The sequence below is a fragment of the Notolepis coatsorum genome (genome assembly GCF_963971535.1).
Source record: "Notolepis coatsorum genome assembly, chromosome: 6".
NCBI lineage: Eukaryota > Metazoa > Chordata > Actinopteri > Aulopiformes > Paralepididae > Notolepis > Notolepis coatsorum.
The window spans coordinates 165,254,526-165,274,077 of NC_140170.1; the positions used below are offsets into that span (position 1 = coordinate 165,254,526).

Below are 19,552 nucleotides of genomic sequence, written 5' to 3' on the forward strand. Positions count from 1 at the left end.
TGATTTACGATGATATAAGATACAATGTTTTCAATCGTTTGGAGTCATCTTCCTCCCCCCTAATTACAGTTTGGCTTTAGGATACGGGCGTGCTGCGGTGTCATCTCTATATTCATTCAGCTGCAGTAGGACACCACAGTGACTGAATTACCACCCCTGCTGGAGGACACGGGACATTAGGAAGGAACACATTGTAATGTATTTGATGTTCCCCCGGATACAAACAACGAGGATGCACTCAGCACTGTGACATGGAGAACACTCAGCAGTAGGGATGCCCCGATCACGTTTTTTGCCACCGATACCGATCACCGATCGTCGTGAGCCATATCGGCCGATACCGATCCGATACCGATCGTTTTTGATTAAAAAGAAATTAAAAATTATTTTATATAATTTTTTTTTTATATAAAATATATATATTATATAATTAGACTTGTACTTGTATTATCTGCGAGACATCGCCACCACGCAACAAGTCAAAATGCTCGCTATCTGCAAACCGCGCCACTGTCTGTGTACTCTAGTAGCCTCCAGCTCCAAAAAGGATTCTCCGGCGCTGCAGCTGGGCCCTATTGGTATAACGTTACTACTGTCACATTCAGCAAGCCCTCAGCTCGAATACGCATTCAATCAATGTTATAAGACATTGATATCAGGAGCTATCTGTAGCTACTGCTAGCCGGCTAGATGACGTTAAGACAACTATTTAGTTCAATCGGACATTTCGTTTTGAACTGTGAACTAACGTCAGCTAACGCAAGCTAACGCACGCTAACGGAGATATCAACATGGACTACTAGACTTCCTGGGGCATTTGTTGATATCCGGAGCTATCAGTAGCTAGCCGGCTAAATACCGTTAGACAATGCCTACTAAAAGTGAATAGTTGACTGGGTAATTTTGTTTAAACAGTAACGATAGCTAGGTAGCTAACATTAGCTCAGGTCGAATGCACTATCTAGACTCAGCAGAGGAGGTCCGCCTCCTCTGTGTTTACAAACTCTACACGGGTACGGGCGGGGCTAGGGAGGAGGAGCAGTTTGCAGGTCCTGTGCGTCTGAGACAAGCGAGTGAGATATCCACTTGATCAGTTTCCGCGATCGGCGAATATGACTCATTATCGGAATTCCCCGATCGCATATTTATACTGATTATCGGCCGATAACGATCGGTGGCCGATCGATCGGGGCATCCCTAAGCACTACTGTACCATGTGATGCTTCCACTCAGCACTATTGTACTACAGTATAATGACGCTTCCACTCCATACTACTATAATATGATGCTTCCACTCAGCACTACTGTACCATATGATGCTTCCACTCAACACTACTGTACTATATGATGCTTCCACTCAGCACTACTGTACCATATGCTGCTTCCACTCAGCACTACTATATGATGCTTCCACTCAACACTACTGTACTATATGATGCTTCCACTCAGCACTACTGTACCATATGATGCTTCCACTCAGCACTACTATATGCTGCTTCCACTCAACACTACTGTACCATATGATGCTTCCACTCATCACTACTATATGATGCTTCCACTCAGCACTACTGGACTATATGATGCTTCCACTCAGCACTACTGTACTATATGATGCTTCCACTCAGCACTACTGTACTATATGATGCTTCCACTCAGCACTACTATATGATGCTTCCACTCAGCACTACTGTACTATATGATGCTTCCACTCAGCACTACTGTACTATATGATGCTTCCACTCAGCACTACTGGACTATATGATGCTTCCACTCAGCACTACTGTACTATACGATGCTTCCACTCAGCACTACTGTACTATATGATGCTTCCACTCAGCACTACTATATGATGCTTCCACTCAGCACTACTGGACTATATGATGCTTCCACTCAGCACTACTGTACTATATGATGCCTCCACTCAGCACTACTGTACTATATGATGCTTCCACTCAGCACTACTGTACTATATGATGCTTCCACTCAGCACTACTGTACTATATGATGCTTCCACTCAGCACTACTGTACTATACAATGCATCCACTCAGCACTACTGTACTATACAATGCTTCCACTCAGCACTACTGTACTATATGATGCTTCCACTCAGCACTACTGGACTATATGATGCTTCCACTCAGCACTACTGGACTATATGATGCTTCCACTTAGCACTACTGTACTATATGATGCTTCCACTTAGCACTACTGTACTATATGATGCTTCCACTCAGCACTACTGTACTATATGATGCTTCCACTCAGCACTACTGTACTATATGATGCTTCCACTCAGCACTACTGTACTATATGATGCTTCCACTCAGCACTACTGTACTATATGATGCTTCCACTCAGCACTACTGTACTATATGATGCTTCCACTCAGCACTACTATACAATGCATCCACTCAGCACTACTGTACTATGATGCTTCCACTCAGCACTACTGTACTATATGATGCTTCCACTCAGCACTACTGTACTATATGATGCTTCCACTCAGCACTACTGTACTATATGATGCTTCCACTCAGCACTACTGTACCATATGATGCTTCCACTCAGCACTACTGTACTATATGATGCTTCCACTCAGCACTACTGTACTATATGATGCTTCCACTCAGCACTACTGTACTATATGATGCTTCCACTCAGCACTACTGTACTATATGATGCTTCCACTCAGCACTACTGTACTATATGATGCTTCCACTCAACACAAGATATTTAGTTCACAATCAAACAGGGGGTGGAAACAAACTCCTAGGAAACAACAGGCTGAATGTTAACAGACACTATACTTTTATCACCAATAAATTAAAGCTGCACCTTGTACTGTAGTTTGGGGAAGATAAAGGACCTCCACAATAATTAGTTACAAATGTTTGAAAATAATTCTCTTTTGATACTTTATATATGCAGTACCTAAGATAAATCATACTTTATTTGGACTTTTCATAGGTTAACCCCCAGGCCCGGACTGGCCATCGGGAGCACCGGGAGTTTTCCCGGTGGCCTGGCCTGCACAGATAAAAAATAAAAATTATATAAAACAAAAAAGAAAAAGAAAAATCTTTTTTTTATTATTATTATTTAAAAAAAAAATTGCCAGGCCATTGTTTCTAGTTGTGGCGGCGGCGCGGCACGATAGTTAGATAACCTAGGTGGGTGGGGAACAACCAGGATTTCACTGTCTGCGACAGAGTTGGAGAACTATCTGACTCTCTCCCTCACGCGGATCACACACACAATGGAGCCGTGCTGCCGCTTGTGATTGGTGGAGGCGGGACCAGGCGATACAACTGATTGACAGCGGAGGCGGCGAATGGAATGGCAGACGGCACTCAGATGCAGAATAACAGCCAGGCAGTGAGCCAGGTAGTGAGGGACTCGGGAGAGATACAGTAGAGCGAAAGTCAATTAACGTTGATGTCAAGATGGACAGTGGAAGAAAGAGAGAGGGTGGAGGAGAGAGGGATAAAACAAAGAAAAAGAAAGGCCCTTACAGGAGAGAGTGGTTAACTGTATTATAATAGTAAATAGAAAAATATGTTGTGCTCTTGCTTTTTTCTTTTTGAAGGTGGAGAGAGAAGCATTGCTAGTGCCACAACAGTTTTATTTGAGGTCCATAACAGTACATTGTACTAAGCAATTGTTGGCTCATTAGTTTGTGATTCACATGCACTAAAATTCACCAGAATGCAGGAAATTAAGTCTTTGTAACAAAAAAATTCCTGGTGAGGGACCCCCAGACCCCCCGCTTAAAAAGTGGCCTGACTGGGGCTATATTTCGCGCTATATCTCCCGGTATGAATTATTTCCCCAGTCCGGCCCTGTTAACCCCCCTTCAACATAAATTAAAAAAGAAAACGACACAGTACAGCTTTTAACAGTGGTTTTAGGGCTGAGACAAAAAAAGAGAGATATGGAAAAAACTTAATCCGAATTACACCTAACTGCCACAAGAAAAAAACAACACTAGCCACATAGAACACGAGCCACGTCAAAGTGTGCTGTGAATAGCAACGTCCTTCCTGAACTACATGACCTTTACACACCAAGCTCTGCCCCAGAAACACCCATATGAAAACCTGGGTGTGCTGTGTGTGTAAATATAACAACCTACACAGCAGTGTGTGTGTGTGTGTGTGTGTGTGTGTGTGTGTGTGTGTGTGTGTGTGTGTGTGTGTGTGTGTGTGAAGTGCTAAGGGCTCTTCTATAGTGTCCCCTGCTCTCTTCTAAGGACACCACTCAGCAGGTTCCTGACCACCAGCTGGCCCTGCGCCTCCGGGAGGCGCCACTGCCACACACACACTGCAGCGCACAAACACACACCCACAACATGCACACACACAACACACACACACACACAACACACACTTGGAACTTGAGACGGCCTCATTAGCGTCGCCAGTTGAAAGGTGAGCCAATCAGCTCCGTCTCCATTGTTATGCTGCTCTAACAACGAAAGCGGCGGAACGTGACACATGTGAGGAATATCCCACTGTTCTTCCAGGGAAATGGAGAACACTACTGTACTATATGATGCTTCCACTCAGCACTACTGTACTATATGATGCTTCCACTCAGCACTACTGTACTATATGATGCTTCCACTCAGCACTACTGTACTATATGATGCTTCCACTCAGCACTACTGTACTATATGATGCTTCCACTCAGCACTACTGTACTATATGATGCTTCCACTCAGCACTACTGTACTATATGATGCCTCCACTCAGCACTACTGTACTATATGATGCTTCCACTCAGCACTACTGTACTATATGATGCCTCCACTCAGCACTACTGTACTATATGATGCTTCCACTCAGCACTACTGTACTATATGATGCTTCCACTCAGCACTACTGTACTATATGATGCTTCCACTCAGCACTACTGTATTATATGATGCCTCCACTCAGCACTACTGTACAATATGATGCTTCCACTCAGCACTACTGTACTATATGATGCTTCCACTCAGCACTACTGTACTATATGATGCTTCCACTCAGCACTACTGTACTATATGATGCTTCCACTCAACACTATTGCTTCCACTCAGCACTACTGTACTATATGATGCTTCCACTCAGCACTACTGGACTATATGATGCTTCCACTCAGCACTACTATATGATGCTTCCACTCAGCACTACAGTACTATATGATGCTTCCACTCAGCACTACTATATGATGCTTCCACTCAGCACTACTGTACTATATGATGCTTCCACTCAGCACTACTGTACTACATGATGCTTCCACTCAACACTACTGTACTATATGATGCTTCCACTCAGCACTACTGTACTATATGATGCTTCCACTCAGCACTACTGGACTATATGATGCTTCCACTCAGCACTACTGTACTATATGATGCTTCCACTCAACACTACTGTACTATATGATGCTTCCACTCAGCACTACTGGACTATAGGATGCTTCCACTCAGCACTACTGTACTGCTTCCACTCAGCACTACTGTACTATATGATGCTTCCACTCAGCACTACTATACAATGCATCCACTCAGCACTACTGTACTATATGATGTGTCCACTCAGCACTACTGTACTATATGATGCATCCACTCAGCACTACTGTACTATATGATGCTTCCACTCAGCACTACTGTACTATATGATGCTTCCACTCAGCACTACTATACGATGCTTCCACTCAGCACTACTGTACTATATGATGCTTCCACTCAGCACTACTGTACTATATGATGCTTCCACTCAGCACTACTGGACTATATGATGCCTCCACTCAGCACTACTGTACTATATGATGCTTCCACTCAGCACTACTGTACTATATGATGCCTCCACTCAGCACTACTGTACTATATACAGCTTCCACTCAGCACTACTGTACTATATGATGCTTCCACTCAGCACTACTGTACTATATGATGCTTCCACTCAGCACTACTATATGATGCTTCCACTCAGCACTACTGTACTATATGATGCCTCCACTCAGCACTACTATATGATGCTTCCACTCAGCACTACTGTACTATACGATGCTTCCACTCAGCACTACTATATGATACTTCCACTCAGCACTACTGTACTATATGATGCTTCCACTCAACACTACTGTACTATATGATGCTTCCACTCAGCACTACTGTACTATATGATGCTTCCACTCAGCACTACTGTACTATATGATGCTTCCACTCAGCACTACTGGACTATATGATGCTTCCACTCAGCACTACTGGACTATATGATGCTTCCACTCAGCACTACTGTACTATATGATGCTTCCACTCAGCACTACTGGACTATATGATGCTTCCACTCAGCACTACTGGACTATATGATGCTTCCACTCAGCACTACTGGACTATATGATGCCTCCACTCAGCACTACTGTACTATATGATGCTTCCACTCAGCACTACTGTACTATATGATGCTTCCACTCAGCACTACTGTACTATATGATGCTTCCACTCAGCACTACTGTACTATATGATGCTTCCACTCAGCACTACTGTACTATATGATGCTTCCACTCAACACAAGATATTTAGTTCACAATCAAACAGGGGGTGGAAACAACCTCCTAGGAAACAACAGGCTGAATGTTAACAGACACTATACTTTTATCACCAATAAATTAAAGCTGCACCTTGTACTGTAGTTTGGGGAAGATAAAGGACCTCCACAATAATTAGTTACAAATGTTTGAAAATAATTCTCTTTTGATACTTTATATATGCAGTACCTAAGATAAATCATACTTTATTTGGACTTTTCATAGGTTAACCCCCAGGCCCGGACTGGCCATCGGGAGCACCGGGAGTTTTCACGTGGCCTGGCCTGCACAGATAAAATAAAATAAAATAAAACAAAAAAGATTTTTTTTTTTTTTTATTATTATTATAATTTTATTTTTTTGCCAGGCCATTGTTTCTAGTTGTGGCGGCGGCGCGGCGCGATAGTTAGATAACCTAGGTGGGTGGGGAACAACCAGGATTTCACTGTCTGCGACAGAGTTGGAGAACTATCTGACTCTCTCCCTCACGCGGATCACACACACACAATGGAGCCGTGCTGCCGCTTGTGATTGGTGGAGGCGGGACCAGGCGATACAACTGATTGACAGCGGAGGCGGCGAATGGAATGGCAGACGGCACTCAGATGCAGAATAACAGCCAGGCAGTGAGCCAGGTAGTGAGGGACTCGGGAGAGATACAGTAGAGCGAAAGTCAATTAACGTTGATGTCAAGATGGACAGTGGAAGAAAGAGAAAGGGTGGAGGAGAGAGGGATAAAACAAAGAAAAAGAAAGGCCCTTACAGGAGAGAGTGGTTAACTGTATTATAATAGTAAATAGAAAAATATGTTGTGCTCTTGCTTTTTTCTTTTTGAAGGTGGAGAGAGTAGCATTGCTAGTGCCACAACAGTTTTATTTGAGGTCCATAACAGTACATTGTACTAAGCAATTGTTGGCTCATTAGTTTGTGATTCACATGCACTAAAATTCACCTGAATGCAGGAAATTAAGTCTTTGTAACAAAAAAATTCCGGGTGGGGGACCCCCAGACCCCCCACTTAAAAAGTGGCCTGATTGGGGCTATATTTCGCGCTATATCTCCCGGTATGAATTATTTCCCCAGTCCGGCCCCGTTAACCCCCCTTCAACATAAATTAAAAAAGAAAACGACACAGTACAGCTTTTAACAGTGGTTTTAGGGCTGAGACAAAAAAAGAGAGATATGGAAAAAACTAAATCCGAATTACACCTAACTGCCACAAGAAAAAAACAACACTAGCCACAATAAACACATCAAAGGCCCTGTCCACACGAGAGTTTGGATTTAATATGACCGAAGTTTGAAAAAATAAAACTCCGTCCACACGGTGAACACAGGTGGACAACCGTGTATAACTGCGTACTCACGGGGCAGAGCTGGAACCCAGCAACCGATACATTTAGTACAATGTAATACAATGCCAAAGCAGTAGGCGGCGATGTTGTTCAGACATGAAGGCCATTTCAACCAATCAGAAAAGACTGAACGCTCACTAAACTTCCTGTTGGGTCGCGATCTGCCATTAATTTACTGAAGAAGAAGAAGTAAACTTCCTGTTTAGAAGCACAGCTGGACCCTATTGATCATTTTGCCAACGGAACATATATTTTCAGCAAAGAAAGAAACTGCAATAAACAAACGGATACATTCACTGTGTTCTGCCTCTCATTTTGTTGATGAAACAAAACCATCAGCAACACAATTTACCACCAAGAGCGGATAGTTTAGTCTCACAAAAAAGATCTCCGGTGTTGTTAGCTACATGCTAATGTCAATGGCATTCTCTATGTATAGTATATAGCTTAAATGCTAACGTAATAATGTAACGTTAACGCTAGTATAATGAATGGATGCAAACGTTATTTAACACATTGCAGAATGGGTACAATACAATACGGCTCAATACAAACAATTGTTAAGGGGATGCAGTCTGGACTGGGTTCCTTATAACAATAACTTGACAACACATGAGTTTAGTTTAGCTGCAGCTACATGTTTACTCTGAGCGTCAACAGACATCAGTCGATCACAACACTCTTCAACACAGACGATACGTTTTGAACAAAAGTTTGTTACAATCATTTTCATATAACGCTACTTGGGACAACTCTGCTGTAAACACTGGTGTAGTTGGCTCTGCTCTAATCTCTCTACCCCGCGGTCTGCCGTGAACATGGGGAATAATTGCGACAGCTCTGCTGTAAACACTGGGAATAACCTCGGTTGCTATGCCCACACGCAACTGCAAAACCGCACAACTCCACCCTGGCCACCGGTTTCAAAGACCGCGGTTGCAGTGTAGCAAATCCCCGGTTGTGTGTGGCCGAACAGTGCAACTGCGCACATACAATCACGGTTACATTAAACCCAGCGTTCGTGTGGACGGGGCCAAAGTGTGCTGTGAATAGCAACGTCCTTCCTGAACTACATGACCTTTACACACCAAGCTCTGCCCCAGAAACACCCATATGAAAACCTGGGTGTGCTGTGTGTGTAAATATAACAACCTACACTGCAGTGTGTGTGTGTGTGTGTGTGTGTGTGTGTGTGTGTGTGTGTGTGTGTGTGTGAAGTGCTAAGGGCTCTTCTATAGTGTCCCCTGCTCTCTTCTAAGGACACCACTCAGCAGGTTCCTGACCACCAGCTGGCCCTGCGCCTCCGGGAGGCGCCACTGCCACACACACACTGCAGCGCACAAACACACACCCACAACATGCACACACACAACACACACACACACACACACAACACACACTTGGAACTTGAGACGGCCTCATTAGCAGTTGAAAGGTGAGCCAATCAGCTCCGTCTCCATTGTTATGCTGCTCTAACAACGAAAGCGGCGGAACGTGACACATGTGAGGAATATCCCACTGTTCTTCTTCCAGGGAAATGGAGAACACTACTGTACTATATGATGCTTCCACTCAGCACTACTGTACTATATGATGCTTCCACTCAGCACTACGGTACTATATGATGCTTCCACTCAGCACTACTGTACTATATGATGCTTCCACTCAGCACTACTGTACTATATGATGCTTCCACTCAGCACTACTGTACTATATGATGCTTCCACTCAGCACTACTGTACTATATGATGCCTCCACTCAGCACTACGGTACTATATGATGCTTCCACTCAGCACTACTGTACTATTATGATGCTTCCACTCAGCACTACTGTACTATATGATGCTTCCACTCAGCACTACTGTACTATATGATGCTTCCACTCAGCACTACTGTACTATATGCTGCTTCCACTCAGCACTACTGGACTATATGATGCTTCCACTCAGCACTAACTACTGTACTATATGATGCTTCCACTCAGCACTACTGGACTATATGATGCTTCCACTCAGCACTACTGTACTATATGATGCTTCCACTCAGCACTACTGTACTATATGATGCTTCCACTCAGCACTACTGTACTATATGATGCTTCCACTCAGCACTACTGTACTATATGATGCTTCCACTCAGCACTACTGTACGATATGATGCTTCCACTCAGCACTACTGTACTATATGATGCTTCCACTCAGCACTACTGGACTATATGATGCTTCCACTCAGCACTAACTACTGTACTATATGGTGCTTCCACTCAGCACTACTGGACTATATGATGCTTCCACTCAGCACTACTGTACTATATGATGCTTCCACTCAGCACTACTGTACTATATGATGCCTCCACTCAGCACTAACTACTGTACTATATGATGCTTCCACTCAGCACTACTGGACTATGTGATGCTTCCACTCAGCACTACTGTACTATATGATGCTTCCACTCAGCACTACTGTACTATATGATGCTTCCACTCAGCACTACTGGACTATATGATGCTTCCACTCAGCACTACTATACGATATGATGCTTCCACTCAGCACTACTGTACTATATGATGCTTCCACTCAGCACTACTATACGATATGATGCTTCCACTCAGCACTAACTACTGGACTATATGATGCTTCCACTCAGCACTACTGTACTATATGATGCTTCCACTCAGCACTAACTACTGGACTATATGATGCTTCCACTCAGCACTACTGTACTATATGATGCTTCCACTCAGCACTAACTACTGGACTATATGATGCTTCCACTCAGCACTACTGTACGATATGATGCTTCCACTCAGCACTAACTACTGGACTATATGATGCTTCCACTCAGCACTACTGGACTATATGATGCTTCCACTCAGCACTACTATACGATATGATGCTTCCACTCAGCACTACTATATTATATGATGCTTCCACTCAGCACTACTGTACTATATAATGCTTCCACTCAGCACTACTGTACTATATGATGCTTCCACTCAGCACTACTGTACTATATGATGCCTCCACTCAGCACTACTGTACTATATGATGCTTCCACTCAGCACTACTGTACTATATGGTGCTTCCACTCAGCACTACTGTACTATATGATGCTTCCACTCAGTACTACTGTACTATATGATGCTTCCACTCAGCACTACTATATGATGCTTCCACTCAGCACTACTGTACTATATGATGCTTCCACTCAGTACTACTGTACTATGATGCTTCCACTCAGCACTACTGTACTATACAATGCTTCCACTCAGCACTACTGTACTATATGATGCTTCCACTCAGCACTACTGTACTATATGATGCTTCCACTCAGCACTACTGTACTATATGATGCTTCCACTCAGCACTACTGGACTATATGATGCTCCCACTCAGCACTACTGTACTATATGATGCTTCCACTCAGCACTACTGTACTATATAATGCTTCCACTCAGCACTACTGTATTATATGATGCTTCCACTCAGCACTACTGGACTATATGATGCTTCCACTCAGCACTACTGTACTATACAATGCTTCCACTCAGCACTACTGGACTATATGATGCTTCCACTCAGCACTACTATACGATATGATGCTTCCACTCAGCACTAACTACTGGACTATATGATGCTTCCACTCAGCACTACTGTACTATATGATGCTTCCACTCAGCACTAACTACTGGACTATATGATGCTTCCACTCAGCACTACTGTACGATATGATGCTTCCACTCAGCACTAACTACTGGACTATATGATGCTTCCACTCAGCACTACTGGACTATATGATGCTTCCACTCAGCACTACTATACGATATGATGCTTCCACTCAGCACTACTATATTATATGATGCTTCCACTCAGCACTACTGTACTATATGATGCTTCCACTCAGCACTACTGTACTATATGATGCTTCCACTCAGCACTACTGTACTATATGATGCCTCCACTCAGCACTACTGTACTATATGATGCTTCCACTCAGCACTACTGTACTATATGATGCTTCCACTCAGCACTACTGTACTATATGATGCTTCCACTCAGTACTACTGTACTATATGATGCTTCCACTCAGCACTACTATATGATGCTTCCACTCAGCACTACTGTACTATATGATGCTTCCACTCAGTACTACTGTACTATGATGCTTCCACTCAGCACTACTGTACTATACAATGCTTCCACTCAGCACTACTGTACTATATGATGCTTCCACTCAGCACTACTGTACTATATGATGCTTCCACTCAGCACTACTGTACTATATGATGCTTCCACTCAGCACTACTGGACTATATGATGCTCCCACTCAGCACTACTGTACTATATGATGCTTCCACTCAGCACTACTGTACTATATAATGCTTCCACTCAGCACTACTGTATTATATGATGCTTCCACTCAGCACTACTGGACTATATGATGCTTCCACTCAGCACTACTGTACTATATGATGCTTCCACTCAGCACTACTGTACTATATAATGCTTCCACTCAGCACTACTGTATTATATGATGCTTCCACTCAGCACTACTGTACTATACAATGCTTCCACTCAGCACTACTGTACTATATGATGCTTCCACTCAGCACTACTGTACTATATGATGCTTCCACTCAGCACTACTATATGATGCTTCCACTCAGCACTACTGTACTATATGATGCTTCCACTCAGCACTACTATATGATGCTTCCACTCAGCACTACTGTACTATATGATGCTTCCACTCAGCACTACTGTACTATATGATGCTTCCACTCAGCACTACTGGACTATATGATGCTTCCACTCAGCACTACTGTACTATATGATGCTTCCACTCAGCACTACTGTACTATATGATGCCTCCACTCAGCACTACTGTACTATATGATGCTTCCACTCAGCACTACTGTACTATATGATGCTTCCACTCAGCACTACTGTACTATATGATGCTTCCACTCAGCACTACTGTACTATATGATGCTTCCACTCAGCACTACTGGACTATATGCTTCCACTCAGCACTACTGTACTATATGATGCTTCCACTCAGCACTATTGTAGATACATACATAGACACATATACAATACTATACATAGACTGATACAATACTATATTTCAACTTCAACAATAAAGTTTTTTTTTGTAGATTTACCATTTTCAAATGTATTACAGTTTAAAAAGATTATGCAGAAAGAGTTATCAGGCATTAGTCTTATGGGGAAATTACAGATACATATTTGGTATCACCATCATATTCACAAGTGACACTGTACTTTGGTATTTAACTCATTGGGCGGCAAAAACGTAATATCTCGTGTTTCGCCGCCAACCGTTGAGTGCCAAAAACGTTATATCTCATTTTTAGATCCTTTGATATTTTTCCTTTGATCCCTGTTCTAAACACTCAGCCGGAGATCTCAGGCGATCAACCAGAACGATTTGGGCATATTGCATATAACGCGTCATATCTCGCGATCTATGAAAAAAGACTGGATTATTTTGGAAAGGGCCGATGTTTAGCATGTAATAGATAGAGCACAAACTACAGTATGTAAAAATTAACTGATTAGTCAGTGATGGACTATGAACAATGCCTGTCAAATGAGCCATACTATTGTCTCCATAGCTATAATACAGAACACACGATGGGTCTGCAAACATCGCTAAAATGGTTAATAACGCTGGCGCCATTGAGTACAGATGGGGAAAGGGCGTGCCGCCCAATGAGTTAATAAGCCCTCAATTTAAAAAGGTCCCTCTGCATGATGGCATTCATAGATGGAGGTACAATCAAGTGGGAATCACAATTCTACAGATTTGCCATTTTTAATAGACTAATCAATTAGTCAACAAAACCACATGTGGTCTCCGGTCTGTGGGAGGAGCCAATATCGTCCCAATATGGGAGGCCCCCCACCCCGCCTGGATGCTAGATACAAACTAACTGTACTGTAATTGTCCTAGATGTGCTTGTCTTGAGTAATAAAGCTGGATGATGAAGTGTCATTGTCTTGATATTGTTCTAGCATTGGGGGGGCGTGCATTATAGAAGGAATGATGTATGTGGCGTTTGTCCTGGGGGCGGAGAGTGTGAGTTAATGGGGTCAGACAGGGCAGAGCAGAGGGTGGGTCTGTTTGAGTGCGTATGTGCTTGGATTGAGGTCAATCCACTTCCAAATCCAATATTTAAGGAGATTAATTGTTTTGAAATTCAAATATTGAATAAATCTTTTGGCACTACGTCAGGTACAGTATCAGGGTGCAAGTGTGTGTGAGTGTGTGTGTGTGTGTGTGCGCGAGTGTGTGTGTGCATCGACAGGGCAAAAAGGGAATGAAATCCAGATCTGAAAAACAGGGCAGACAATATCTTCCAGTCGTTAGCGGTGCTAGAGATGTAAATACTCGATCACGCCCACGATCCAGCAGGTGAGCCTGTCACTCACCGATGACCGCTGCCCACGCCTACTGTCCAGCAGTGGAAACTTACCGATGACACAACATGATATCCAGACATTTTCTTTTTCAGGCGAGTGCTGAGATTTCTTCAAAGAGCCCCATTATACGTTCCAGAGCAGCTTGAGGAATGACTCTCCCAGAGCAACAGGAATGACTCCCAGAGCAGCTCGAGTAATGACTCCCAGAGCAACAGGAATGACTCCCAGAGCAACAGGAATGACTCCCAGAGCAACAGGAATGACTCCCAGAGCAACAGGAATGACTCCCAGAGCAACAGGAATGACTCCCAGAGCAACAGGAATGACTCCCAGAGCAACAGGAATGACTCCCAGAGCAACAGGAATGACTCCCAGAGCAGCTCGAGGAATGACTGTCATGTTTTATTGCAGATTGGCTCGAGCAGCGCGTTTACAAACAGCAAAACCATCCATTGCCAATTGAGAGTAAATTCTCTAACATGAGCAAATAAACGACAATGACGGCTTACATTTTGAATGGAGAGTGTGAACGGACACCTCCATGTGCTGCTGACTCACCTTCTAGTCTGACCACCAGTGGCACCCTGAGCTCCAGCTCTCGGCAGGCCTTGGTGATGCCGTTGGCGATGATGGCACAGTTGACGATACCCCCGAAAATGTTGACCAGGATGGCCTCCACCTGAGCAGACAGAGGACAGGGGACTCTTAATCAGGGTTCCCACAGACATTGCAAAATGAAATTCAAGGACTTTCAAGGACTTTTCATAGCACTATTTTTCATTTTAAACGGGCATTTAAAAGGATACAATTCACTTTTAAATGCTGTTTTTTATATAAAAAAAAATCTGATCCAATATTTATGGCTTAAAACAAATTTCAGACAATTGGTTACACTTTAAATATTTCTTGGTTCAGAACAATTTCATCATGGATGAACAATCAATGCGAATGGTTGATTTGAATTTCAATGACTTTTTAAGCACCTTGTTAAAAATGGGCTGTTTTCAAGGAATACCAGGCATTGACTTTTTTTGGTAAAAAATCAAGCACTTCAAGGACCTTGTGCGAACCCTGCTTAACGCTTTTCATTTTGTGTGCATTGGTGTCTGTGGATGGAAGAGCAGCGAGTGTCCAGTAGAGCTGACCAGTAGAGCTGACCAGTAGAGCTGACCAGTAGAGCTGATCAGTAGAGCTGACCAGTAGAGCTGATCAGTAGAGCTGACCAGTGACCAGTATAGCTGATCAGTAGAGCTGACCAGTAGAGCTGACCACAGAGCCATTAGCAAGTTACAGTGGGGGAGGTCTTGACACTAGGTCAGCTATTCCCAAATTTCACGGGACCGCACCCGGCCCCCCACGTGCCGCTCCGCCCCTCAGATTGTCCTTGCCTCCAAAATATTCGCTGGCCTCTCATTGCAAATTAATTACTGCTCCCTGTGTGAAACGGCCTTTACATTTCCAAACAGGGGGGGCTGTGAAAATGGAGTTCAATCAGAAGCCACTGCCAGATTTCTGGATAGCGCTGCACGCAGAGCATCCTGCCTTGGGAAATGGAGCTGTCAAGACTTTAATGCCCTTTGCAACAACATACCTATGTGAGTGTGGGTTCTCAACCCTCACCAGCATGAAAACTAAATACAGGCACAAACTGGATGTGGAAAATGATTTAAGACTGAATCTCCTATACAACACAACATTGCAGAGTTATGCACGTCATGTCAAGCACACCCTTCTCATTGATCTGGTGAGTCAATCACAAATTGTGTGAGCTGATGTGCAAATAACATGTTTGATACAGTATGTGAGAGGACTTTTACAAGGCTAAATAAAGAGCAAATGTATTGATAACTAATATATGCATATTTATTTATATAGCAGTGTAGCAGGCTTAGTTAGAACCCACCTCACCCCTGCCCACTTTGACAACCTAGGATGGCTTAGAGTAGACGACAGAGTACAGCAACTTGCAATGGGCCTGGTCTACAAGATACACTACACAACCAAGGTACCCATGTACATGTCAAAATACTTCCCAAAGGTCAGTGAATACCACGATCACAACACCAGAGGGAGCTCCACAAATCATGTTAAACCCAGATTCAGCTCAAACAAGGGACTAAACACGTTTCGCAATTATGCCACATCAATGTGGAACGCCCTACCCAAAGCTGTAAAGGAATGTGAATCACTACCCACTTTCAAAACCACTCTCAAAGAACACCTACGGGAGACTGCAATTCGAAACTGGCCCCTGTAAATGTCCTAACCCAACCCCCTCCAATGTACAGTAAATTACCAAGTATGGTTGTCAATATTCCAATGTACAGTTTTGCTTGTACAGTTGTACAGTGTTCCCCCCCCCGCCCCTCCCTCCTACCCAACCCCCCCCCCCCCCCCCCCACCTCCAATGTACAGCCCCCCCCCCCCCCCCCCCACCCACCCAACCCCACCCCACCTATCCAACCTCCTCCAATGTACAGTTTTTACATCAAATGTATATACTCTCTTTTCTGGACTCTTTTTGTATCACAAACAGTACTGTATTTGCAAATCTGGTATGTCATAAATGTATAGATGTAGCAGTACTGTCTATCTGTATGTCATGTATGTCATATATGTCCTGATGAATTGAAAATGGGGGACCCTGATGTAAACAAGACAAAAGTCTTTCTCTGGTCTGCATTCCCTTAACAATTGTGTGTATTGAGCTGTACTGTATTGTACCCATTCTGCAATCTGTTAATAAAGTTTTCAATCAATCAATCAATCAATACAAACATGGCCAAATAAAGAAATGCGAAATTATTATGAACAAGATATAACAGATGGATATTAGAAGATTTTAAGACTTTACTGTATAAAGTTAATTTGAGTCAGTGGGAACTATTAAAAGTGGTCCTTCATATTATTTAGTCTCTCCTGCTAACAGAGCAGAGACCAACATCCCTCAATACATTTGAATCAGACAGCGGATGATAATTATTTAATTTTCTTTTTCACCATTGAACAATTTTACCTCAACAGTCATCTCCCGCCTCGACTACTGCAACGCACTGCTCGCTGGCCTCCCGGCCACTGCCACTAAGCCTCTTCAACTCATTCAGAACGCAGCGGCCCGCCTGATCTCAAACCTACCGAAGTCGGCCCATGTCACCCCACTTCTTAGGGACCTGCACTGGCTCCCCATTGCTGCACGAATCCGCTTCAAGGCCCTTGACCTAGCATACCGTGCGGCAAAGGGAACTGCTCCCGCCTACCTCCGGTCAATGGTCTCTAACTACACACCCTCAAGACCCCTACGCTCTGCATCTTCTGGCCGCCTCAGACCTACTCCTATCCAAGCTCCGGGAGGGTCATCAAAGAGAAGTCGCCTATTCTCAGTCCTTGCCCCACAATGGTGGAATGAACTACCCACCCCAGTTAGGACAGCCGAAACACGTCCAATCTTTCGCCGTCGACTAAAGACTCACTTCTTCAACCATTATCCGAATTAAAAAAAAAAAAAAAAAAAAAAATCTAACCCTAACTAACCATACTGTCATGCACTTGTCCTAATAAACTAACCTACACTGTAGCACTCAACACTTTGATGAACATTGTTACTCAGCTGATAGAGTTGTGCTCTTCCTGATGGCTTGTCGTACAGAACTTGTAAGTCGCTTTGGATAAAAGCGTCAGCTAAATGACTAAATGTAAATCTAAATGTAAATTTAAGTCATATTTCGAGTGTAAGATCAAGCTGATAAACAACAATAGCTGCTTCTGAATTCCTTATATGTACTATATACATACTGTAACATATGCATATCATACCACATACTGTTGGGGCTTACTATTCAGTACATGGAGTGAAGTACTACTGTACATACAAGTTGTATGTACAGTAGTATGTCACGCATTGATACAACATACTTGGAGGACTGTCAAACACCCAGGAAGAAGCAGCCATAACAGCAGAATAAAACAGTTCACTCACAGCCGTTTCCACTTGCTAGCTGTACACTAAGGAGGGCATAGTGTTGGTTCTGCCAAACACACTAACCATGCTTCAATTTCAACTTTCATGTTTTGTTTTATTTGTCACATAATGTAAATGTATATTATAGTGAAATGCTTGGTTCTGTATGACCCTCCTGAGATTATTCTTTTACTTTTTACTGTATGAAGTACAAAGACAAACACTATACAAAATATACAAAACTAAAATATAAAAAAAAATAGGTAGACGAGGTATTCACAAATGTATTCACAATAAAGTAATTAAAATACTATAGGTGTAATGCCGAAGTGAGTGCAAATGTCTAAGAATAAATTGATGAAATACAGTGTAAAATATTAGTGAATGTTTAAAGTGAATGCGATGTTGCTTTTAATCTTTGGTATTGATTCATCAGGAAGTGACCTGATGCAAAGAACTGTGGGATTTAAAGGATCACGTAGCAGCCATCTGCTCCTTACTGCTGGGTGTTTTAGTATTCATTCAAATCTCTTTCACATACGGTATTCGCATACTAACAGACATAATTATTATTCCATCCCAATGTATTGTTATCTTTATTCTAATTAGTGTATATACTTGACCACACCGTGCACAATTGTACAGCCCTGGCCTATTTTATTTTATAATTCTATTCTATTCTATTGTGCCTCTATTTTAATTTAGTTTATATTCCATTTTATTTTATTCTACCTTTTATCTTATTCTACCGTAATTGTCTGTCCGTTAATGTCGCACCAAACGACCAAATTAAATTCCTTGTATGTGTAAACTGCTTGGCAATAAAGACCTTTCTAATTCTGATACACTGAAAATTGCAATGCAATATAGTATGTAGCGTGGAGAATTCTGAAGCAGCAGCAAATACATTTCTTTTCCACACAGCCTTTCATGTTAATATTTACCTCGGGTGTCAAAAATACGTCTCTAAGGCAGCGTATACTGAATGAATGGAATAAGCAGAACAAGATGCAGTGAATTATGAGGCTTATATAGGGTTATATCGACCGCAGACACAAGCTCTGAGCTGAGAGACATATTGTGTACTGTGGGCCCCACGTTACACATTCTGCATCACGTCTCAACAGGCCTCTGGAAACAGCACCAACACACAGCACAACTGGTTGTTTATCCTGCTGAGCTGACCTGTGCCGGTCTAACCCCCCTGGGTTGTGC

General features: G+C 42.9%; 1 protein-coding gene across 1 annotated transcript in view; it reads right to left on the reverse strand.

The window, feature by feature from the left end:
• The window catches only part of suclg2 (succinate-CoA ligase GDP-forming subunit beta), a 305,557-nt gene that overhangs the window by 24,357 nt on the left and 261,648 nt on the right, over positions 1 to 19,552 (reverse strand). The window contains 1 exon segment of the mRNA XM_084315807.1: positions 14,938 to 15,058. Coding sequence (XP_084171933.1) covers positions 14,938 to 15,058 — 121 coding nt within the window.